The sequence below is a fragment of the Arctopsyche grandis genome, chromosome 4, assembly GCF_051622035.1.
Source record: "Arctopsyche grandis isolate Sample6627 chromosome 4, ASM5162203v2, whole genome shotgun sequence".
In the NCBI taxonomy this organism is placed as follows: Eukaryota; Metazoa; Arthropoda; class Insecta; order Trichoptera; family Hydropsychidae; genus Arctopsyche; species Arctopsyche grandis.
In genome coordinates this window covers 17,297,045-17,324,837 of record NC_135358.1, presented here as the reverse complement: position 1 = coordinate 17,324,837, position 27,793 = coordinate 17,297,045, and the positions used below count along the sequence as shown (strand labels likewise).

The following is a 27,793-nucleotide window of genomic DNA, read 5'->3' as shown; positions in this document are numbered from 1 at the left end:
TTAATATGGTGTAATTTTTTTTTTGATTTTGTTATTATTATTATTAAATTTATATACATAGGATTCATGTTGGATAATTTTCCAAAGAAAAGACACAACGGTTATTCGTCTTGATTATCATCAACAGGCCGGAGCCATGGGTATCGGGTTAGAACTCCTTCCCGCTATTTGCCTTTCTAGCGTGGTTACATTTATTTATTTATATAATAAATTTTATAATTTGCATAGGTTTAATAAGTAAGTGTATATTAGGGAGTCCAATATTACTGTCAGTTCCATTTATCAGTAATTCTTTATTTTTTTACCGATAATTATACCAAAAAAAAAAAAAGGGATTTTCGGATCAAAACCAGAACTGAAATACATATGTGATGGGGTATCAACAAGAATCTTTCACAGATATAAGATTTTGAACAAGAATCTTTCAATTAGCCATTGAAAATTTAAAAATAATCAATTTTGAACAATTTCAAAGCTAAAATCATGGAAAAAGATTTATTGCAAAGTTTTATCATAAAGTCCCCTATATATATAATACTTTTATTAGCTTAAATCATGCTATTGTTATAGTGATCAATTAATATTCATCTTTTATAAATGTGATAAGTGAATTCATATCTATCAAACCTTTTTACATACCTCCTTTACGTTTCACTTACGATTACAATTCAGGAAAAAGTTTGCCTCTTATCCGATCGTTTTCATGCTTTGCCATATTGCTCATTTTGGTCATCAATACAAGCAAATGGATCCTCCGCCATTACGGTAGCGATAAAATATCGTTTAAGAAGCGAAACAAGTCAGAAAATTTTTAATCTCGGTGACGTCTCGTAGTCATTAATTTTATACATAGATGGCGGTAGTAAAATAAAATTATTGGCATTTTTATTCAAAATAATACTTTTATATATAAATTATGTATAGAAGAGGTACGTTTTTAAAAAACTTTTTTTTTATATGCGTTTTTTTTTTAGTATAAATTTTATCAATTAAAGCGCCAATAATCTGTTCCATCTAGTTTTACAGTCCAGAATTTTTTATTCGTATAAGATTTATTGGTAAAAGCACATTTACCAGTCTGGTAATGAACACACATATGCATGTATCTACATATGTATATACTAAAATTTGCTTTGAGATTCAATACCTTTAAATCATCACACATGTGCAGTCCCGGCCTTAACACCCAATGCGCCCTCGGGCAATTTTTTCTTAGCACCCTTAGAAAAAAATTTATAAAAACTGGATTACCATCCTTCTTTTTCCCGGCCTTGGGACCTTGCTACAATTTCAGGCAGTGTCAGCAAAAGCATAGAAACCCAAATGTTTAGATATAATTCTTGTAAATTGTGCTGTTTTATAAAATTTAATACAATGAGTGGATTAATTTTACCTTGCACTTTATTTGAAAGGCTTTTAAATTGATAAGTTCATTGCTAATAATATCAAATTTTGAATTTGCGGTGAGCTTAATTTGAAGGCTTTTTCCAGTAGATTGTTTGAATAGAATTTGCCGAGTAAAAATGTAGGACGCTTTTGACGCATCGAGCGGCGCCCTAACTTATTTGGCACCCGACCCAGCCCCCCCCTAAATCCAGTACTGCACATGTGCATCGGTATTTTGTGAATATCGGGAGATCTTCCAATTCTTTTAATTTTAAATTAAAAAAATACATTAAAAGCAGTCGATAAATGAAGTAAAACCTGTAATTTAATGTACAAAATTATATTTTGGAATAACGAAAAAAAAAAAAAAAACAAAGGAATATCGTTGATATATTTTATTTTTTTTAACCTTCTTAATCTAAATTTATATACATCTCAATATAAGTAGGAGAATAACAACACTTAGTAGTTACTGATATTTGATATTACACAAATTTATGTATTTACTAGTTCAGTAAGAAATATGTCATAAATGTCTAGAATGACACAAAATTAGGTGTAGTTTCATAAAAAAAATAAATAAAACGTAATGCTATTGAAAATAATCAAAAACCAAAATGAATGCAGAAAAATAATTACATATTTTTGAAATCATAATTTCAGAAATATATCTACCCGAGTAGAATTCACATACATTAATCATTTTTTGATTTCTTATAAATATTCATACTGACGACACGAGGAAAACGGCATTATACAAAATCTCATTAAAATTCACCATTAAACATAATCGAAACCAGTCTTTGATATATTTCCATAAACAATCATGAAAATATATCGTCTCCTAATAGGCTATCAATGCATTTACTGCATATAGTCGGCCAAAAATATATATCATCATTTTTGGCAGTTTTATCAAGTTAGTGTAAATCAATCACCTTCGAGAGATGAGGCATATGTAAACAGTGATCCATAGTGAAGTTCATCACGTCATAAATACAATAAAATATCGTCAATTGTTCACGACGCGTATGAGTCGATCACGCAGCTATTGATGGTAAGTTAACATAAAATTCAAACTGCTATTCGACTGTTGCCAACATCGCTAGATTTCATCAAAACCTAGGAGTGTTTCGATACAGTCAAGTTTTTGAGATTTTTTCCATTTATTGTCAAAAGGCACAGAATAAATGAACGACTATCCTAAGCTGTACTTATGCAACGTTTATAGCTTCTGCATTTCTTAAACTAGAGTTGTAGAAATTTGAATTGTAAAATGGAACCTGCAATACAAAAAAAAAAACAAAATTACTATCATAAAAAATTAAACATTGAAAAAATCAAAATATATTATTAAATGTAAAAATAATCACCTCGTTATCGTCACTATCGTCTTCATCACTGTACTCATCAGTTTCTATATCTGATTCGCCTTCTTGTCGAATATAACCAGCTGCTAATAGTTGATCTCTTACTGCACCCTCGCCTAGTTGTAAAGCTGTGTGACCGGAATAAGTTCGTATGTCCATTGCCACCAGGGGGCATTCCGTCACCAAATACTGGAGCAAAGCAATATTTCCACTCTCAATGGCAAGATGTAGAGCAGTTCTTCCACTTTTGTTTTCCTGAAAAAAATATAAACAAACAAATTATTTACTGGATATTTCAAATTAGTCACTTTACTATTAATGTGAACAAAGAAATATTGGATATAACAGACAAGAAACCCGTGACTTTCATTTGAACGCTTGTGCTTTTAGCTCATAAAAAAAATAGTTGAAATTGTACATGTAACTCACAGTTGCATTGATGTTAGCTCCAAACCAAACGAGATGTCTTAAAATTTCAATATGTCCACCGATTGCAGCTACGTGTACGCATGTTTGACCTGTAACAAAAAGTAAGTCAACTATTAAAACATATTAAAAAAGAAAATTTATAATACAGTCATGATGTTGTGAACGCATTTTATACAATAGTATTATTATAACATTCCTTTCACTTCTAAACAACGATCGGATTTAGTCACTAACAAACTATTACATTTTTGGTCGACCGTAAAACACAAATCGATGCAAATACTTCAACGTTATGCATGCATGGTGCATGAAAGAGGGTGAGCATCATGGGCCATTCCTGTGTGATTCAGTGGCAATGCAAGCTGCTCCCCATATGTTTCCTTACAATTTAGGCCAATGCACAAGGAACGTTCCGCTTTGCACACAAGCCCGATCAGAGTCCAAAATAATAAAGGATTTTAATAATACTACACTTCGATGGCTCATACATGTAATGAATGGTCAACAAGTTTAATTTAGAATGGAGTCTGGCTCGCTTGCAAGTATTTGTATCGTTTTAGGTAACGTGGATGGATGGTTGTACCTCGTCTGGTCGTTTTAAATATAGTATGCACAAAGGCGAAAAATAATAGTAGTAATCTAAAACTGTATCCATTGGAATTTTGAAATATTTTCCAGGGGAAAGTTGGGCGTATTGTTTGTTGTTTCCGCGAAGAAGTGGGTCAGACGACAACGTTTGCCAAGAAGCCAAGATGAGAGAAGACCACATAAGGAGTCAAACGTTTCTCTGGGGAGGGCGCAATCATGCGCTTCTGAGTCATGACGCCAGATCGGGAGCACACTAAATATAACCCATGGATTCCACGGAATTCTCAGCTATTTTCAGGCTGACCAAACACCGCCAGCGATGTGCTTCGGCTGCTTACTACACACACTCAATAGGGATGTCACAAAGCTCGATAAACTTGGAGCATGTAGTATGCAGTATCAGAGTTCACCAAAGTTGGGTAATGCTAACTGAGACAGTTATAATATCCAACTATTTGAGTGCAACATTCACATATCAAAAAAAAACCGTAGGCAGATAAGATTTAGTCTACCTATGTAAATGAAGTTTGTGTGTTACAATACAATATGAATGTAGAGATCATTCGATTTATGAAGGCTCATCCCTACTACTCGGAAAAGGTGAACAAAAGCAACGGCCACTACATGATTTTGCTGTGCGCATCTTTAATGTGGAGTGGGGATGGGCCTTTATGAACGGAATGAACTTTCAATGATCAGGGGCGTAACTAGAAAAGTTGGGCCCGCATGCAATGTTAGTAAAACCCCCCCCCACCCATTACAATTTTTTTTTATTATTAAAATTAAATTGATAATTAATTCACATAATTCACACTTGCAAAAGTCGCAAATTCTGCAAATACATCTTTTTTCAAAGACATTTTAGAAGCTTCTTCATGTTCAATTGATAAAATTGCTAATTCGCCGAGTCCGAGTTGATTTATTGAATTTATTTTATAGCCTATTATTAATTTTTATATACTAAAAGTTCGTTCAACACTAGCGACAGTAACTGGCAAAGCGAAATACACTTCAGAGAATTCACTTTCCATAGAATTATGTTTTGAAATTTACAAATCCAAAAACTGTTTAATAGACATTGTTGCATTAAGATCACTTCTTAAAAAGCTATAGCTTGACTTCCAAGACTTTTAAAAAATGTCTAGTATTTTTATTTAGCCAGCAGTATGGCTCTGTGGTTGCGTTTATGTTTAGCACCGAGAGATTACTGTTCCCGTGCTAATGTTTAATACTGCTGGTTATTTGTGACTCCAAGTCGATCGTTTCTTATCAGAGTTATGTACAAGTCTAAATCCATAGATGTCTCAATGGATTAATTAATTAATTATTGTTAATTTCGTTCAATGATTTATGTAATGAAATACTGCAATGTTTGTAATTAATTGTCTAGGAAGGCGCATTGGGGTCTACCCGTCAGGCCTTCCTCGTATATATATATATCTACGTAAAAACCTAAATCTAAGAGGCCGCATGTACCGCATGCCCATGCGGCATAGTAGTTACGAGCCTGTTTCAATGCATAACCCATTTACAAAGATCATAGCCGGTAGCAGCATTGTATAGCAAGGAAACTTTAGAATTGGAATGGTTGAAAGTTATATCAACATAATACGACGGAAATCAACGACCGGTTCAGCCCTGGTGTCTATTTGTGAGCGGAATCTGGCAGGGCCGCGAGATACGGGGATTTCCCAGAGGCGTCGTCGCCGGGGGGCAACGAGGGGGTGAAGGGGAGTTTCAAATATAAACACAAGCACCCAATGCCAGCTGCTTCGACCTCACTTCCCCTCAACTTTTGTGTATTTTCCCCCATCAATTAGGATGGCGAAAGCGACAGGTGTAAACGACACATAACCGACTTCATAAAATTTCAATAAAAAAGCACGGATATAACATGTAACAATATATATACATATATGTATATGAATCGTGCTATTGATGTGCGTATAATACATTATATGTATATCAAATAATCTACAAATATGAGCTCAGTAATATGTCTTACGTCGAATTACATATATCGTAGTTCGGACTGATAATGGCGTGTCGTGTTTGCATACTTACATAGTTCGGCACGTTTTATTTCAAATACACATGCTATCAATTAAAATTCTGGATGAAACAGGAAGGTGTTTACTTATTCGAAAACGGTCACGCGTCCCGGAAGTCAAGACACCTACGTGCAAATCGAAAATATACTTTTGTCGTATTCGTAATGTGTACGAAAGTACCGAAATATACGCAAAACCAATTGTGCATGAGTCGAGTCTTTATTTAATACCAGAGTTAGCAACAGGAATAGACACAAAGCTCGGCTGATTGAATTTTCTTATAGCAGTTAAATTTTGTTTACAAGCGGTGGGAAGATTTGAATGATTTCAAATGAAATTTCAAAATTGGTCGTTGAAATGATTCAGAGATCCATTCATTAGATGAAACATGCATTCGTTGCACGGCAGAAACAATAAATGCATGTTTATCTATTCACGTTAAAGTAGGTACTTTCGAATTTCAGTTTTAGTATAAGAGCAAATGTTTGAGAGGAATAGGCGATAACAAAACGCGAACAGATTCAGCGAAAAATCGAAAACTAATTATAGCAAAGCAAACAAGGGCGATCGACAGAATCTTCAAAGTGAGACCGATGACGCCAGTTTTAATATTAGTCGTCGAATAAGCATTCAAACTAGAAATTACATACAATCGAAGATAAAACAGGGGAAAACCGCAAGCGGCTTCGAAATTGACGGAGGTCAAAAAGAAAAGGTCGCGGTTGAAGACGTCTTGGAAAACTCTTTATTGTTTTTCCATGGGCTCTTTGCGGCTGAAAACAATGGAGAGATCGAGCGATACGAGTGCGAGAAATCTCGAGAATGCGAGAAGATGCATGACGGCGAGGATTTCCCGAGGTCCTCGGAATTCGACTGCTGTGATTAAGCGGTTTTGAATTCTTCGAATAACTCAACTCGCGTAGGGCTAAATCGGCGACCCAACCTCGGATAGATACCCGAATCGGTATACCATATGTTCCCACAATTCACACAATTCCGTTTTATTGTTGTACTTGTGCTAAGTTCAAACGCCTTATCTTCGTCCATATTTTATCAACCAAAAATAGTGGAGGCTAATCGGGGGGGGGGGTCACAGCTGCACGTCACGATACGATGACATCAGCCACAACACAATAACGAAAATAAAAATGACGTTTGAAAAGTTGATCAATAAGGGGTTATATTTTGTGGAAATATTTATTTATGAGCCTTTCAATGCAAACAAAAATATAAAAATTCGATCGACTAAAAAAAATGAGGAAAAACATAATTTGTATATCAAACTAAATTTACGAAGTATTTAAATATTTCACCAAAATGCACATTAAATAATACATCTCTCAGTTATTCATATTAAAATTATTATTTTAAATCATTAAGTAGGCGCCAACTTGTTACACGGTGCGATGTTAAATACAATAGTAAATGTAAATGCGTATTTGAAATACAATATTTAATCATTCAACAGTAAGAAATTTTCGGAATCGCAAATTTGCGAGGGAGAAATTCCAGGTTATGCCGAAGGTCGACTTCCAACGAAACTCACTATAATAATTAACGAGGAAAATTCTCAGAAACTACAACATTTTCAACACCCATAATTTCACTCGAATGTTTCCACATTGGTAGAGGTCAAAGTGAAAAATCTAACCCTCACAAATCCGACCTTAAACTTGCAACGTAATGCAATTTACGATTACGTGTCCGCATCTACATATGTATATATGTACGTACATATATTATGATGTCATTCAAAAACTGGTCCTGCGAAAGAAAAATCTATCAACGCAATGATACACATTTGCGGAAAAAAATTATCATGCAGATTGAATTCCAAAAACATCAACGATGACGTCATACGCATATTTGACATACATTTATTACGATGACCGGGAAAATATTCCGACGTGTTGAAAAACAATAACAATACGAAGAAAGTCGCAGTTGGAAAAACCTGCGAAACTTTCACGTCGGAAATTTCCAGCGATGATTCGACTAAGGATATCAAATTTGGCTATAGGCGATTGTATTACGACCACATACTTTCTAAGACGGTTGCAACAATGTATGTAGATATATGTAGAACAATGTATGCAATGAAAGGTATCATTAATTTGAAGTACGCATGATTGAATCTCTCACGTTAGTTAATATTTTTGACATTCGACATTCGATAGATTTAAATAAAAAAATAAATCAAAACAAAAGCGTCTACAAATTAATCCACGGAATGACTTCATTTGTTTATGAGTAATATATGAAAAACGTTGTTTTCAAACAAACGATAATTTAAAATCTATATTCAATTACACTGAATTCCATAGTATCGGTGTCATCGTATTCAAATTATACCCAAGCTTGTGATCACAACGTGCAAGTGCGTATTTTACGTGATCTATTACATACATGCATTGTAATGGCCAGTCAACGTCCAATTAGAGTGCTGTTACTATGAGAAAAATTGTTTGCAGATTTGATCGACCTTCCGAGAAGTCGTGATCGAAATTCGAAAGCGATGGGGGTATTCGGTACCGAACAGAGAAGAGGAAAACCCCAAGTTAAGGTAACCGACCCTCGTGTTCTTGGACACGAATGCCATTTTAAAACACAGCTTCCGCCCGAAAAATACCACAACGATACTCGTTTGCAACATTCCCAACGAGCCGGATTAGCTGAATTCCAACAATCAATGAGTAAGGTGATGATTTATCAAAGAATCCACCTTGTAAATGATAGTCTTGATGACCAACGCGAAGATGACGAACGTCGTCCTTTTCCAGCCGACTTTGTTTACGAATGAAAATGTACATATGTACATATACGCCACTTGCAGTTGAATCCCTTCTTAATAAATACATGCTTTAAGGCTTTCTTTTCTTTGGCTTAAAAATTTCAATCTATCTGCTAATGAAGCTGAACCTATTATTTTATTATCGTGCAAAAATTGCATTGGAAAACAAATGCACATATTTATACTTGAAATGATTAAGTTTCGTATGACGCAAATCACCACAAAATATAAATGCATTACCATATTAGCCACATAGTGTAATCATTGATTTAAATGCGAGTAATTAAAATGCGGAAAAATTCAACAAACGAACAATCAACGCCTACACACATTCACCATAGAAAATCATGTGATAGAGGTGTCACGTAGTAGTTGGGTTTTTCCGAACTGTCGAGCAAGCAAATATGTAGTAAAAATTACAGCGACACTTATCGCTTAATATTGGTAATTCATGTGCTGATAGCACACAATATGTATCGATTAAAAAATAATTTGTTTTAATGTTTAAATGACACTTTATTTTCGGTTGCTGTTGAAAGGAACAAAAAATATTTAAATAATGAAAATCTTAGATCTGACCAACCTATGAATCTATGCATTTATTTGGGTGTCAAAAACAAAATTCGATAATATCGGCTATGAGAACGTTCTCGTTTGAGCGCCAATGTAGGGAATCACACATTTTGGATTTTCAGTGAGACAAAAGATTTACTTCCAGCTGTAGGATTTTGTTCAAAAACATTTTTATTACCTGATATAACTATAAATATTATAAGTATATAATATCAATAAGAGAGAAATAATTTAAAAGGTCAAAATAAAATATTGAAATAACACTGAGTACATGAAATATTCAATGTGTGGAAAAAAATCGATTCAGAGTTCAAATCAGTCAAAATTTCAAAATCGATTCTTCGAATGTTTGCAAAACTTCATATATTGTTAAACACTACATATGTACATAGATAAATATACACTTTATTGGAATCGGGAAAATACACCTTTTTGGGATATAATAATCTTATATGCATGTATAATCAAGAATTACAAAATATTCAATTTAATGTGATTTTTTTTATGATAAATGCCCTTGTGGGCTAAAAAAGGTTGTCGAACGTTGGTCGTATAATGTAACGTAAATCCCAATAAAAGGCAATGAAAAACGGGTAAAGATTACGATCGGAAATACCCAATGCAAAGTGGAAAGAAATGCAGGTCATTAAAAAATTTAGGTTATAACTGTTAAGTGAACCGATTTCATAAAAGCGAATCGATTTACGTACAATTTCAATGCGGAATAATAATAAAAAACGATAAATAATAAGCATTCGAATGAACAAGTTTAGCATCACAATGCCAATGTTGACCGGAGATGGACGTCTGTGACGCAAATAACACGCAATGGGAAAAACTAAACGAGGAAAATAAACTTCACGGGAAAATTGAAATCGATAACGATCGTTTTATCTCACGTGATTTCAGGCGGGGAAAGCACACTATTAGACCAAAAATCGATATTAAGGTAAAAACCCTCGATTTGAATAATCAGTCAAATTGATCAGAGATGTTTTATATTACGACGCACTGATAACGTAAAGTAATAGGAAAACATTGCCTTTATAAAGGACTTATCCAAAACGAGTACGGGGTACGTAATGGGATACACTATTCCAACAAAATATTTGAAGTAAGGAGGGAAATGCGATGCCTACAAGTGCTTTCAACGGAAAATGGACCAACGATGTAAAGAATACTCCTGTAATATACCATAGCTGTAAAAATATATTATTGTTATTGATTTAAAACATTATAAAAAATCTGTTGACGATTCAAGATTAAAAAAGAAAATCCCGAAGAAAATTTTGGTGAGATATTCATGGAATTTGTTTAATATAAAGTTCGAGGAAAAGTATAAACATACATATATCGGTATGCATACATACGGAAAACAAACAGCATTGTTTCATAATTTCAATCCACTTTTGAATTCCCCCAACCGCAGTTGTGTGGCATTTCAGTGAAACGATTTAAACTCCTAGATTTTACTACAAAACCACATCGATATTACTACTACTACATACTAACGAGCAAACGCAAAAAATGACGCAAGTGCAATGTCGAACGAAAAATTGTAAAATTTTCCACCCAACTTGTCCTCATTATACACAGAGTCGACGGAAAATCAATTTTCGACGATTTGAGTCAATAATCGACAATGAAATTAAATATTTTAAATGCGTACACGTATATAAATATAAGCCAGCCTGATAATTTCATGACCGATAATTTTATTCACATGATGTCGTTTTAAAACGAAAATGTATATATGCAAATTCTTTTAAATAGACACACAAATTGGTTGAAATTCATATTAAATAAATACCGAGATCCTTATGCGAGAAACGCGAATGTGGTGATAAAATGTCGCATTTAGAAAAGATTATGAGAATAATCAATTATATAATTGCTATACATATTGACAAGTTAATATTGCACTAATTACAAATACCGGTTTTCGTGAAATATTTCCATTGCGTAATTACAAAGCTCAAAAACAAAAATACTACAAATTAGGCATTTTAAAACAAAATAAGTCAGTTAAACAAAATAAATCTGTCATGATATTTATATCAATATGTAAATATCATGATATCTTACATATATACATATGGATTGATAATCTACTTCTTTAAATGCAAAAAGAAAGAAAATTTGATTAAGGAATCATTCCTGGTTAAATTGATTGTATCCATATGAGCCATTATACAATACTTATTTGAAAGTGGCGGAAGCCCAATTTTATTTTCTAAAAACACTAATTCTGTTTGACTTAATTCACATATTGTTATCACTTATTTTAATTCGATACATCCAGAATCTCGGAAAAGCGTATTACAGCCCGCCAGTATTTTTTTTAAATATTTTTAAATGCAAATCATTATATTTAATGTTTTGTGAAATACTTCTCGAAATGAAGAAAAGTGGGCTTATGCCACTTTCAATTATAACGGCTCATATATTGACTTTTTTAAAGTCTACATATTTATAATAATAACAATAATTAAAGACCGGTTGTTGGATTGAGTACCATATTGTAATCATCAACATCACATGTGTCGGCATAAACACAGATTAGAACTGAGGATCCCGTCATTCTATTATACGAGATGCACCAAAACACCTCGCCGTGAAAAAAACACAGGAAAAACACTGGGAAAATAGAGGATATGTTGCAAAAAGCACTCGGTCAACTTTCCCATTGTTGTAACCGGTTTCGCAATTTACACACACACACACACACCGACGACTTTGTGTGTAGGCCCGTTTTATATCATTGAGATGTTAGCGATTTTCGACCGGGTATTTCCACAAAATTCAATGACCGCGACCTCACCAACACACACTTTAAAGAAAAACATAATGCTAAAGGTCGAAACGAACGATACGAAACGGCCAGTGTCTGGCTACGTCTGAAGAAAATTAACACGTCCATTCAGTCGTTGCAGACTTATTTGTAGACTGAAACTTTTGCATTCGCATCGGTTCTCATTTTGAAGTAGTTTCATAGTTCCACACAAGACGTTCAGAAAGACGGTTTTGTCATTCTGCCACAACAACAGTATCAAATTTCTATGCGTATTTCTGTTTTGTTAAGAAATTCTTATGTAGTTGGGTCTAGCATTAAATTATATCATTGTAAATGTGTAAGGAGTTGGAATTATATAAAATTATTGTGTCTATAGATCATTTTTGAATGAGCAGGAAATTAACGGTATTGATAGAGATTGTTTTACTTCAACCTGATGATGAAATAAAATCATCTTAGGAATCGATGCATTGATAGCTATTAGCTTATTGATGATTATTATTTCAGTATTATAAGGCTCGTCCAGACTAGGCGAACATAACGAACACGAAAACGCAACTTTCTTTTGAAATTCCATGTTCTGCGTGCTCTTGTCTTGTCTGTATGCTTCTTTATATGTAGTTCAATTGATCTAAACATTTGTAAACAAATCACAAATGCATTTATCGACTCGTAATTGTTCAAGTTTCTACCGCGTAAAAGCAGATAAATCAAAACAAACTATTTAACGAGACATATTTTGGTAAATTGTTTCAATGATTCAAGAATAATTGTGAAGATGACCGGTCTTGATTTTAATAAAATGCATTTGAAATATACATATGCAAGTTTAACACGTTGATGACTCGACACGCCGTCAATTTATATAAGTAAATCGTTGCAGCTAGGATTCATAACGTTACAAGCATGCTCAATACATGCCACGGTATATATGGTATGTACATATGTAATAAATTGAAATGATATATGTAATATATTTAAGTAAACATTTGACATTTTTTACAATTATTTTGAAATCATTGCTAAACAATTTCCACATAACTGGAACAAAAAAAAAACGTATATTTTTAAATTTATATTTCATCAACGTATATTTTCAAATTTAATCATTTTACTAGCGATAAAAGGTTGCCTATTTGCGTATTAAAATTGTCATTAAGAGATTGTATCGCGTATTGTAAACATATTCTTCGCACATAATTAAAGCTACGCATGATATTATCATCAGTACTAATAGTTATATAAGCACTTGATTGCTCACTGGGGATTCTACATATTTATTTTTATTATAGTGCTATGACAGTTTATCCCAAATAGGCGCAATAGTCAAACGTGTACATTCGTTGCATATACAAATTGAAATTTCGGCAATTGAATCAGATAAATACGATAGATATTACAAATATCTAAATCAGACAACACATCGTGAGATTTAATTTATTGAAAGTTCAACTGGGAGTTTGGCCCGGGACCTCGGTAGGAGGGATTAGGAATACCGGCATCACCGGTTTTTGATCAAAAGTAAATTGTATTCAAATTGATATAAAAGTATGTAAATTGAATTGTTTTCAATTTAAAAGAAAACCTTATATATGCTAGTATGTATGGATTAGTCGAAGAATGAGTAAACACTCGACATCCTTTTTGACCTGCTGTTCAAAGAAGTCTCTAAGTGTATCATAAACTTAAAATCAAAGATAAAGTTTACCAAAAATATTGTACTTCGAATACATATGTATATTGGTTTAAAATTGACTGTTAAAATGAGAATCCTCGTCGCCTACCGAAACCTATTTTGTTCACTGACAATAATTTAAATGCATATTTAAAGGTATATAAAAGCTAAAACCATCCCCACCAGGTGAAAATTCTTCAAAACAAGGAGCAAGCAAAAATATATTTACTTTTTTTTGACATTCGCTGATCGGTAATTCGCGCGGTGTAGAAAGTAATTAATTAAATTTTATCGTCGGTATTTTTGGAATCCCTAGTCGGTAGCTAATGAAGGGCCAGACCAAAAATCACCCCCTGTAGTGTTTTTGGTGATACTTTATCTATGCATTAACAACGATGATTCCCATATTTGAACACTTGTCGAAATGATAAGATTGTACGAATTAGCAATGACTTGAGAATACTCCCAATACAGCTGGATTCAACCTAAGCATGCCGTGCCATACAATTCAGTGTGCCTGCGTCTGAAGCTATACAAATACATCTAGTTATGACAATAGTTTCAAACGAAAAAAGCATAATCAATGAATCGGTGATGGCTCTCAGAGGCAGAGTACGAGATCACGACACAAAGAAAGGTCGTAATTCGCCATTATTGTGACACAAGCCGGTAATCGTCGACGTAAGAATATAATAGGAAGCAGTTTCGCCGACGATGGACATCAAACACGCCAAGGTTGCTTACCTATGCAAAATCAGTTAACACATAAAGTAAAAATTGCGATGCGTACGCAAACAATACGCGCTGGCGTCAAATAAAAACATCTCGAAGAGAAATTCGCTGATATGCGACCGAGGAATAAAGTGAAAGTTACGCTTCTTCAGCGCTGGAAATACCGACGCGTCGGAACAGCATAATTTATTATTACACGTGTACATATCGTGGAAAAATTTTCGTTATATAGCGAGACGTTTAATGGGTATGCACGCATATAAATTGCTGGCGATTGCGAGCGGTTGGAAAAACCGACTACGATAATGCATGCTTGTGGAAAGGGGCCATTGTTGCATTCTGCAAACGCAACTGCACTCGTTCGTCAGCGAGATAAAACGCAACTGATTATATTTTCATAGAAGCGTGGAACGGATGAATGAAATTTTAAGTTTCAAGCGAAAATGTGTAAAGATTTCAATCTTCGAAGATCAAAAAATTCACACGGAGAAATTATACGGTTTATTCAATTTATATTATATAAAATTACAATACGACTCGTTGAATCATTAGGGCAATGACAAATAATACACGTTCCAACAGTTCTGAATGCAAGAGAGCAAAAAGCGTATTGTTTTAATGGCCATCCGCTGTATATTCATAAATTAACACTACAGCTTCCGGTCCGGCAAATTTAAAATTACACGTCCACTTTCTAAAAATTAAAAACGATCTGATATTTTAAATATTGAACAACGTGTTTATTCAATATTGTGTTTTATATTATAATATATATATATCTCGTACTATTCGGTTCTGGTTTATGGTAATTAATAATAAAAAATAATCAATACAATATTTTTTAATTACATATGCTACCTGATAAAGGAATATGATTTTTTTAAAGCTACATATAAGAAGTAAAGTTTCAGAATTCGAATTTCGTGTAAATAAATCGTTTTTTATATGTAATAGACGACAATTTTTATGAAGAGCTAAAGAGCCGGAAGCTCATAACGATCCTGTTTGAGCCAATACGCGAAATGGAGTTAATCTAGTATATAATGTGTTGATTCAGTGAATTAAATAGTTGATTCAAGGGTCAAGAGTTATAGATGGTGTAAATTAAATAAATAAACGTGATGACATATTGATTCATAGCAATATTATGATGAAACAACAACAAACAGTCACTGGAATCGTTTGAAATGCGATATCACTCCTCATTGACGCAATAAACGATTTTTAATATCTGACGGTATTCCAAGTATGTATATAACTTTTGATATAACAGCATGAACATTTTTAAAGAAAAAAAATACAATAAAAACTTTCGAGATGTGTCAAGATTTTTTTTTAATTATTGATTTTATCAATTCTGTTTTTTTTTTTTAAATTGATTTTAATGATTTGGTTCCTTATCTATGACAATATCGCAGGAATCCAGTTCGTCCCGCATTGACATATGAAGTGTGAATAAAATATTCAAATGTTGAAACGCGTTAAGGTCGGTTGGAAATTCCGTAAACTGCCGTTGAGGCGGCAACGGGTTAAGGTCGAAACACGTAGTCAACGTTAACGTAAAACGGCAAAAAATAATAAAAACTACTAGGTGTCGCTTGTTAATTCACGAGCATATTTGAAGAAGAACCAGTTCCAAAAGATTACAAACAATTTTCCTCATTTATACAAATATCATATTATTTATGTACAATGCGAAAAGTACGTAAATTCCTAACCAAATCAAATTATTTACAATCGTTATCGAGCTCGAATTAATCGACCCCATCAATTGCTCACCTTATCTGCTTCAAATTGCTAATGATTGATCGCAATATAAAGACACACCCACCTACCGAAAATGATTATCATTTAATTCACCAAAACAAGTACGCGTGGAAACCCCCACAATAATTATTCGGGCTTTGTGTTTTCACGGAAAAACCATATCGATACCGGAAGTACGAAAGGAAAGTCATTGTTACCGCTAGTGAGCGCACGTAGGCAACACTCTAATGAATATGGATAATAACGATGATGAAAATTGTCATTATCGATCTCATTACAAAAACCATAAACGGCAACCTTCGGCGACAATAAAAAGTTGGAAAAACCCGCAGGAAGTTTTCATCGACGGCAAAAACAATACGTTGCACTGTTATTATTAAATTGTATATGCGTATACCTATACATAAAAAATATCTATAATAACTAGACAAGGACATGGCGACTTATCAACTTCAATGAACGGAAAAACAACGAACCGTATGTAAAAATTGGGAAATTATATTTATCATAATATTTAAATTGTACTGTTGAATGTTTATGGAGGCCGTCGACTCCCTCCGGTTAGCAACTGCCATTAATGTATATGTATGCGAAATTAATTCGTGCCAACGGTTACGGGGGGGTTAACAAAAAAAAAACAATTTTATCGCTAGGAAATTTTCCTATCTATGTGTGTGCTATCGTTATCGTAAATACTATTGTTATTTCATGGGGTTTTCCTAAGTGAATTACTGAATAAGCTGAAAGGCATGTTGTGTGTACAACTGACGGTTATGACCTGTTGCTCAGCTGGGGAAAAACGCCATGGAACTCAAATGAATTCTCAACAAGTGGGAAAAACACAGGTAAAACTAACTGGGTCGAGCACATGACGGCTGGCTGACACATGCATTCTAATAAGTCACATAATTAAATTTGACAAATTCAAAACACAAAGCCGCGGTGCGATATACATCAATCAGCAATCGGAAAATTATTCAAGCGATATGATCAAATTTCGGCCGAAATGCGGGGGCGAATTCGCTATCGGTTATTCCCATTTATCTAAAATCTAGTCTCTCTTTAATATAATATAATTAAATTTTGAGCGGTTTTTTTTATGATAGCGAGTATTCGATAGATAGTGCCAGATGTTCCATGTGCGAGATCGCTTTGTGCGGAATAATCACCGAATCAATTTGTCCTATTAAAAGATTCTCAATATCAGTATTTTGCATAAAAAATGCAAGAAATATTGCTCTGTATCGTCGCGCTTTGTATATATTTATATATTTGCCTTGCACTCGGCCAAAACTAGGCTGAACGTGCCGAAACGTCGGTTGCCGTACAGTATAAATAGAAACTGTCGTTTACATGAACTACTGTGCTGTATAGTATGAATAGACTTTGAGAAGGATTTATTTAGTGGTTTTATGGCGTATTTTACAAATTCTATCGGGTGGGTGTTGAATGTGTAAGAAACAAATCGCGTAAATACAACTCTATTGATGATCAATAATTGTAAAAAATATTATATAATACAATGCGTACATTGATGAAAACTTTTTTTGATGGGAGAAATACAAAACTATTTACTAATGTGAATCATAATGTCACAAGATAAGAACGTTGTGTAGGAAAATTGATTTCAGATTTTTTAACATCGAAAAGTGATATTAAGAATTCCTAAAGTTATTTACAATGTGTAATCAAACATATGCCATAACAGTAAAATCGTCGTGATAACTCATATTTGGTGATATTGAACCGAGAATCAAACGATAAATAAATAAATAAACAAATGCTCATCGATATTTACGCAACAACCCATGCTTTTATAATAAACTCGTGTTTTTACCCGGCTTCACTCGGTATTTGTAATATAAACCGCTTAAACATGGCCAATCTAATAGTAAACATTTTATTAAATTTATTTTGATTAGTTTTATTTTATTTAAAATTATTTGAATCTTCATTTGTTTTTTTATTAAATTGAACGTCACGGATTTTACGAACCAAACAAACACACATACATACGAAGTCTCTCGAAATTATTTATTAAGATAATCCATACACTGTTAATTTCTCTCGTGATATTTGCATGATATAAATAATAACGTACATATGATACATTTATGATAAATATTGTGGTCGATTTTCAGAATTCTGTAATTGTGACTTACCGTCGTGGTTTATCTGGTCAAGAGCATGCGGCAGGGAATGTGCACGTGCTGCAACTTGAGGATGTGGTGCAAGGGGTGTGATGAGTGCACGTAAACATGCTAAATCGCCCATTGCACACGCCAAGTGCAAAGGTGTGTTGCCGTTAGCATCTCTGCTGTTAACCTGAAAATAAACCCAATTTTCAGCTAAAATAAAACAACAATATAAAATACAATCGTCTCTACAAGATCAACCATTGAGGTGCAGAAATATGTAGTGCGCCGTGGTATAGAAATAATACGTGTCGCGACTAAAAATAGTGCAACTACATATATTCCACTTAAAACTAAGGATGTATGTATGTATGAACATACATATATATGTGCGAATCTAATATATAATTTCGAAAGAGACTTTGTATGTATGTGAGGTTTGTTGGGAGCATCGAAAACAAATCAATGTTTCTATGCCGACGACATCGATATATGGTTGAATATTATTTTTTTTCTATTCAAATAAAATTAATAAAAAAACAAACTATTAGATTCGCCATGTTTAAGCTGTTTATATTACAAATACCGAGCGAAGCCGGGTAAAACAACTAGTTTACTATATTATAATATACCATTCGATGATGAATAATCACCAATAGTATGTTAATGTTATTTACACTAAAAAAAACAAGCGATAATACGTAAAAGTACTTTTTTTTTACTTTTCAATTACTAGGTGTTTTACACTTACATATCTATGGGTAAAACCCCCAGTAATATTGCAAAACAAAATAGTCAACCGCTCAAACAATGGATAAGCAATACATAGATGTAGCAATTCATAGGTTTTTGAGCTCTTTTTCCTATTATGCTGTACATTAACATTAGAATAATATAATACTATGATTACTAACCAAATTAAATTAAATTGTAAAATAGAAAATGATCAGTAGATCAGTAGCTATTAAAATAGACATAAGATGTATTGTGAACATAATTTCGTAATAATAAAAAGCATTTAAAAATCAAATCAGATGTAGCAATTTGTTTGCAGCTGTAACATACAAATAATTAAATATCTTTTTGTTATCTATTAATATTTTTTCAGAGAAGCAATATGGAATTTTAAAACGATTGATCTTATAGGTACAACGTCAATATTACATTTTATACGTATAAATGATGATGAAAATATTTGAATGATTATTTAATATAATACAAACATTCAACGAGCCTTTCGTGTGTATTTATTTCAATACTTTGAAAATTAATACACTATAAGTATATGAAACCAATTATATGAAAAATAATTATATGAAACCAAACAGCTACAAGTCAGATAAAAGCATTGAACTTATTGTTTAATATTACAAAGTTTTGGAAACAGAGACTGGTCTAATCACACTTCAGCAACCACGAGCATTCTTATCTCAAAACTAATAGTATTCAACACGTGCATACTAAACGTAATATTGGAAGCGTAATTTTGCGGTTTGCAAGTGCACGTCAGCTGCATTCGTAATTCGATTGAAACACGTTACTAGTTGGATCACCGTTTGACGTAAAACAAGGTTATCGGGGACTATTTGATACGATTATTTCAGAAGCAAAAATGACGTGCGCTTGCGGTTGTATTTATCACAATATCAACGTCGCAACAGTTAGTAATCAAGTTCAAAGTTTAAAATTGCGGTGGTTGTCGAGAACTCACTTTGGCACCAGCTATGAGTAATCTTCGGGCGATGTGTGGCTGTCCAGTCAGAACTGCCAAGTGTATGGGTGCTTGCCGGCTGTCATTGAAGATGTCCAAGAGTACTGGGTAGGGGCACATCTGAAGCAGGGCTGTCACGGCATCGGGCATTTCGTTTATTATGGCGAGGTGTAATTGCCTGTGTAGAAAGAAGAAAAATACTATTATATATGTATGTATACGAATCAAAACATGCACACTTGAACTCATATAGCGCGAGCTCCACATAGTTCAAAGTGTTATCTTGTGAATGTATTTTTAAAATTGAGAAGGGAAATTCCAATGAAAAGTTTATATAATTTTGTTTAGAACTGAACTGTACCACGGTACTTTAACTCTGAAGCAGATACTATTTTCTTCTTGTCTAATAATACTTTATTTTGTATGTACGTATGTTTGTATATTACACAATGTAAGGAGAAATACAGTAGTGTGAGTGATGTGTTTGAAATGCAACCCCATGGGTCGGTGGAGATATGATCGATGGGATTAGGTATACTACATGTTGGTCAATGCAGCTCAAAGACACACACTTATACAATCCACCTGCATACACTACTTTAATATCTACATATGCGAAGAAGTATTTTCTAAAGCTGTCGCTATAACACGGTGAATTCAATTGAAATTTAATCTGAAATCTATGACAAATCATAGAAGATGCTACAAAGAATAGAAGAAAAAAAAAGATCTTGACTTTTGCCAGTGATGACGTATGGATATGAAACTACGACATTGAACGCCAAAATGTTACACAAGTCCAATGCACTCTAAGAAGAATAAAGCGCTGTATGCTCTTCATAACGAGAAGAGATTGGAAACAAAATACGTGGGTGAGAAGTATGACAAGGGTAGTTGATACAGTGGAGTGAGTGAAGAGATTGAAATGGCAATGGGCGGGTCACGTAGCTAGCAGAACAGACGAAATGTGAACAAAAGAAGTGCTGGAATTGTACCAGACAGAATTTAAAAGGATAAAAGGAAGAATGCAAGGAAGAAGGGTGGTTGCAATTATAATAAAAACGTGTGGGGTGAGATGGATGATAGTTGCGCAAAACACACGTCGAATGGAAGCCTGTTGGAAAGGTCTTCATCAAGCAGTGGATGATGTATGGCTGTAAATGATGATGATATAATCCGACAGCTGTACTTATACAAATTCACAAAACAGATTTTTGCCATATCTATGCAAACAAAGGACGTACATAATTTTCCATCTACAATAATACTCCAATGAAAAAAATACTAATGATCACTGTTGATTTTGCGTGAACTGAATTTGGAGCAGAGCGTTGAAATTATTACGCAACGATGATGTTCAGACAGCGTGCTGGTCCATTTTTATAAAAAAAAAAAATAAGTAGAAAAGGTGGTTTCAAATAATACAAACGCAGTGTGAAGTTTACAAATTTAATAATGAAATAAAAAAAAGAGGAGAAAGTTAAAAGATGAATTTCAAAAGAGAAAATCTTGCATATCACACTCATTTAAACGTGTACTTTAGAGAAAACGGTTCGAAAAAACAAAATATTGTAATAAAGAATTGATATAGTGAAATACGTTTAATTGTTATTTATTATAGAAAGAATATGATCATATATGTAATGCATTACGTTAGAGCACGTAAAGCGGTATAAGAATTCCTCAAATTATTCAAAGAAAAAAAAAGATCGTAATCAAAAACATCAATCTGTGATTGAGATAGAAGTTTATCGCACCCAAAGTGGCCGTAAAATTATAATTAACGAGCGCGGATAATGCGAACTACAAAAATCAGTGGTATTACTTTTTTTTTATATACATTATTATTTAAACAGTGGAAATTTCCAGTCTCTATATTGAAAAAAAAGAGCCGACACGGCGATTGAAATGCATTGTAACCGCATTTACACGCGAGTACGTACGGCAAAAGTCCCGGTGCATGATGTGTACCTGGTGTAATATCGAGATGGCGTTCTGGAAAAACCCGAAACTGGTCCAGCCGTGGGGCAACGACCCGAGACAGGGATCATTCTGCCTCGGTGGTGAACTTCAAAATGACGGAAATTCCCAAGAGGCTGACCGTCCGTCCACCACAACTGAAAGCGGCCAAGGAAGTAAAAGTTCTGTGGTCGGAGCGAGCCATGTCGATTGACGATACGTGCTACGCTACCGAGTCAGCAGTTTCCTTTTACCCGATGATAAAGGGTCAAGAGGAATTTCCATGTGATATGGAATTTTTTGATTATAAAAATCTTTGAACTATACACTTTATTTAGTCACCGAGTCAACATTTGTGGTTTGAACTATAATATCGATCATTTCAAAGTTAATAATACGAACGCTGACGTGTTATATGCGCAATGCAGGATTTTTAATTTTATAATAAAAAAAAAATCTGCTTCATCATTACGTATTGAATATGTTACAGTTCAAGTTTTCACTCGGGTTCGTTCACGAACATATTAGTTTGTTCATACACGAACTATTAGTGTAAGTGCTAACAAGTCAAAAGCTAGCTACATACATATCTTCAACAAAAGATTCACCAGGCATGAAACTTTTAGCTGTCAAAACGCAGTGGCAAATGTTAGCAAAAGGCCCTCATTTATTTTTTTTTATTTTTTAAATTAAATTGATAATAGCTCACGTAATTTAAAAGACATTCTTTGTGTTCAATCTACAACATGAGTTGACTCATCAAATTTCTTTTATAGTCGTTTATTAATTTGAAAACAAAAACTAGTAAATCACGATAAAATAAAATAACCATCGAAAAATTTCGAACTATATCAAATACGAGAAAGTAGACAAATGAAACGAAAATATTTTACTAACCATTATTTTTCTTTAATTTAACATCGGGTTTATAGATCACTGCTGACAATTATTATTACTGTACCGTAACAGAAAAAGTATTAAATGTCGTACAAAATCGTGAAAATTCGGCACGCAATTTGGAGAATAAACCTTAACTAGTGCTTTCATAGTCTTATAAATAATTTTAAGCAAATTTTTACGACTTTTATTTGAAAAATGTGTAATATTTTAATTTAAAATCCTTTTAGGCCTCTAAATCTAAAAGGCCCGCATGCACCGCATGCCCGTGCGGAATAGCAGTTACGCGCCTGTAAAAAAGTCAAGAATTTAAAAGGGAAATCCTATGGAAACCACATTATATACAATATTGTTATAATTCCCGTTTCCGCTAATATTAAAAATATTGCAACTCAGGCTCGGCATACATATACCATACACAGAGGATGGGACAAACGATTAAGAATACAATTTGTTTTTTTTTTGTACACTATGAACTAGCCAGATTGGTATCGGTATGAACAAATTATTCACGAATGCACGAAAAGTACACTTGGACTTTAACATATAATGTGAACGTCAAATGACCTAGGCGTTTTATACTTATCTATATGATTAATTAAACATATTTTATTTTAAACATTTGTTTTAAAAGCATAAAAATGCGCCGCAACATTGTATCCGACTTTTATTTAGTTTGGCATATATCTGCCGTTCGTCTATTTTCAGTCGAGTTATTTCCAATCGTTAAATGGATCTGAAATTTCGTATACTTTTATTTTTGCCCAAGATTATGCTTGTTTAAAAAAGCTATTATGCTCCGGTAAAAATTCGCATATACATATGTAGTAAATTAATTCACAGACGCAGTTGTAGCAGAAAAAGGATGCAAAAATTATGGAGATTCATTAAGCAGACTTTTCGCTTTTACGTTAACATTTAAAAATTAAAAAAAAAAGCGAAGACTATCTATTTCATAGATACATAAATCTGAATATTTATATATGAATCGGTTAATTATTTATAAAAAAACAATGTTGCACAAATGTTTCAAAGTTGACAAGATAAAAAATGTAGTTTCACACCTAAACAGCACATTCTGTAGTAATTATTTTAAGGCAAATTCTTACAGTTGGTTTGTAACAAGCAACTAGAACCTAAGATATATCATTTTAATAAATTACAAAAGAACCCATGAGAAAAATTACAATTTCCCACAAGACAATGCCGAAAAAACCAACGGAATAAGCTCGTAATGGGAGGTGATTGTCTGTGAACGAAATAAATTTAGTCAGAATTATGTATGTATACATACATATGTATATACAAAATACGTATGTATTTACTCTAGAATAAGGAAAATAGCGACTCGAAGATAATATACTGTATTAAAAATAGGTGCGTGAATGTGAGATATCGTTTACATGTAAATAAATCGCAATGTATGGATTATGTCTATACTTTTTAAGGCAAAAAAAAAATCGGATTTTACACACATGATGAATATATTCGTCAACCGGTGTACTTCCTGGAATATTGGCTAATATTCTTCTTAAGGTGATTGTTAAAAGATTCATAACCTTGATCTACGCGAGGCTTGTCTCTATTCACATATGCCAGACACGTATTTTACATACATACTTATTGTATGTTTTTCATATTCACAGTTTCTTAAGCTGAAACAAGTCTAGTATACGAATCATCAATATAGAAACTATTCATTAATGGCATATTTCATAAAAGCTAGTAAATACACATGTAGTTCATTCGAATAATTAATAAATAGTACTCGTATTATTATACTCAATAATTGCCTAATTTACACATTTGGCGGATAATTTGTCTAATTCCAGAATTAAGCAGCGGTCTTGCATTTTTCATGAAATTCTCAATTTTTTGCCTATTTCACAGATTCGGCGTAACATGTGTGTAATTTGAATATTATATACAGCTTAAAGCTCCTTGGCATTTTTAAGATTGAAATTCGGTATAAATTAATAAATCGGAATAACATGTGTGATATGAAACTTTTTTTTTCAATTGATATGATATGTTGTTGATATATATTGTTTTTTTTCTTATTATTTGAATATACTACTTAACCGTTTGAGTGCTGACGTCTTTTCTGTTGAAAGCCCGCCACGTTGAAAATTTCGCCAACATTTTCAACTAGAATTATTTAAAAATCCAATAGAAAGTAGGTATAAAAATCGTAGCTAATCCAAACAAACCCTAGATAACTACCGCCGACGATTTCGAGTTTTGTAAAGGTGTGTTTAGACTCAAATATATCTTGAAATAACATAAAAGAACAAAAGAAGTCTATTAATGAATGTATTTTTCCAAAACTAGTTCTATCTTCTTCATTGTTGTTAAAATGTAATGCTCACAATCTAAAATACTCGGCAGTTAGGGATTTCCATTGGGAAATTCTTCTATTGTTATAAATTCAAAAATTCCGGTGTAAACCAGACTTTATAAAGACTGATTTAACGAATGAAACGGATTACACGACCCATGTTCAATGCTAGCTGGAAAGGCTTGGCTGGTAGTATTCTTGTTTACTTTGTACATGTTCAAAATACAACTCCTATCAGGCTCATGGAATCGTTGGCAAAACGCCGATCGGCATTGGTCAAAATTCAAAAGTATTAAAGTAGATATTGAGTACATAAAATTTTGCAATCTTTGAACTTTGCTATAAAACGCGATTCTTATATTCTTAATTTTTCGATATATATTTTTTTTCATCTACATTGGTAATTATTTCCCTCATGCATAAAAAGTATCGAGGAAAGGTCAAAGATTTTCATTGACGAAAAACAAAATAATATGCAAAAAAAAATTTAAATATTGAGATTCAATTGTTTTTCAAAAAACAAAACATGTACGGATGTGACACGAACCCGAAATACGTTATCACGCGTATGTTTTAAGGATAAACGCTATCAAACCGAAAGGAAACGCGAAGTACATTCGTTTGTTATTACGAGCGACGTTTCGCTAACAAATCCGAAGGTCAGTTTACCGATTTGCGAAGATATGTACGCAAACGCAGGCACACAAAACACACCTACGTACGGCGACTGGTTCGCGCACAAATTTGGAAATTCCCATTACATCGTCGACGACAACAATTGAGGTCGAGCGCAGTAAAATTTGGCGCGAACACGTGTCAAACATCAAACGTCAAACGGCGACGATGACGTTTGTGGCCCAAGAGCGATTCACGTCGTCCATAATATGTGCATATGTATGTAGATGTAACGAGGATGAACTCACGTGTCCCCCTCGTCGTCCTGTTGGAAGTAGATCTGCCAGGAGCAATCGTCGCTCTTAGACACGGGAATGTTGACGGGAAGCTGGTGGGCTGGGATTTGCGTCTCGCTCAGGTTGTTTCTGGACGACATGCCGTCGACGCTCAGCCCGGAGAAGGAGTCGCTCAGCTCCAGGCCGCTGTCGATCGTCTGCGACTGTTCGGACGTCTGGTGCGGCTGACGCGGTTGCGAGTGCGCCGGAGCGGGTTTGCTCTCTTCCAGGTTCAGGTCCAGGTCCAGGTCCAGGTCCAAGTCTTCGGCCGAGTCGAGGATTCCCGAGTCGAGGGGCGCCGTGAGGCCAACTCCCGAGTCCATCTGCTCGTGACGCTCCACGCCTTTGCCTTTGCTCGAGCTCGACTCTTCGTTCGTGTCGGTATTCATGTTTGCGTCGTCGTCGAAAGTTGGTCGCGAATGTGACGTGCGTCAATGAGTGCGAATATGCAACAAACGAAACGATGGATTACACGATGGACGTGGACGCAAAACACGCGCGCGTTTCGTTCGGCGGCTGACGGCCGAGTGTCGAGTGTCGAGTGTAGACTGTCGACTACCGAGCGAGCGTTTGCGACTTACAAATAATGAGCACTTCGCACTCGAGACGCATGTTCGCGAACACTCGTCGCTTCGAATGTGTTCGTTCGTCTTCGCTCTCTGCCGCAACTAAACACTGTCTATCTAAGGGTTCGGTAATTACTAGTCAAATGTGAACCGGTCACAGGACAACCGGTTGCTCTAGATCGGTCACACGTGATCACCCGTCACACTAAAACTGGTCACACACTAAAATCGGTCAACCAGTTTTCTCGTGACCGATTTTAGGGTGTGACCAGTTTTAGTGTGACGGGTGATCACGTGTAACAGATCTAGAGCGAACGGTTGTCCTGTGACTGGTTCACATATGACTAGTAGTCCGTTTACCCTATCTAAGAACACTCGCTCTCGAACATGCTTGAAATGTTTATTTATTATATTGGGTTGGGTTTTAGTATTTTAGTTTAGAAATGTTTGGTACGTAAAACACGTCTAACCGTGCACACGGATCGCGCCTTCCTGTCATTGGCCAGGGACGTTATTTCAGCTTTTTCCAAGAGGAACAAAAGCTGGCTAATTTGTGGCCGATTTTTTTTTCAAAGAAGCTCCTTATCGATATTTTAAGCTTGTTGCAGTTTCTGCTGGTCTTTCAACTTTTAGTATAAAAAATCAATTTCATCAAGATTCACAGTATTTTATCGAATAATTATACATACACGTTCATGTCGTCGACAGTCACATTCCCACTAGAGTGTCTCGTGTTTCGTGCCGTTTCGTTCATTCTGTTGGTTTATTTTGAGACAGATCCAAAGATTGAATGAATTTCATTTTATATACATTATAAAAATACACGTGCTTTGATTTTTTTTTTACTTTTGCTTTAGTTTTCTATTTCAAAAAAGCAAAAACCAAAAAATATAACGCCATTTCAGTGCTTGAAATTATAAAAATTACATTATATGGTGTGACGCTTTGGGGCAACCTGTCAGGTCACACTGGTCATTTGATTGTTATTATTATTGTAAAATAATAAATTAAATAAATATAAATATAAATTTAAAAAAAAATCTCTGCATATATGATGATTTTAATTCTGATATAGTCTATA

General features: G+C 34.1%; 1 protein-coding gene across 1 annotated transcript; it reads right to left on the bottom strand.

Moving 5' to 3' along the window:
- Positions 1–1,965: 1,965 nt before the first annotated feature.
- LOC143911001 (NF-kappa-B inhibitor cactus-like) lies at positions 1,966–27,058 on the bottom strand. Its single transcript, XM_077429702.1, has 6 exons — positions 26,120–27,058; positions 20,003–20,180; positions 18,319–18,481; positions 3,186–3,274; positions 2,760–3,011; positions 1,966–2,669 (listed from the first exon to the last, which is right to left on the bottom strand). The coding sequence occupies exons 1-6, from the start codon at positions 26,533–26,535 to the stop codon at positions 2,601–2,603; spliced, it is 1,167 nt and encodes a 388-aa protein (XP_077285828.1). The 5' UTR covers positions 26,536–27,058; the 3' UTR covers positions 1,966–2,600.
- Between the last annotated feature and the right edge of the window lie 735 nt (positions 27,059–27,793).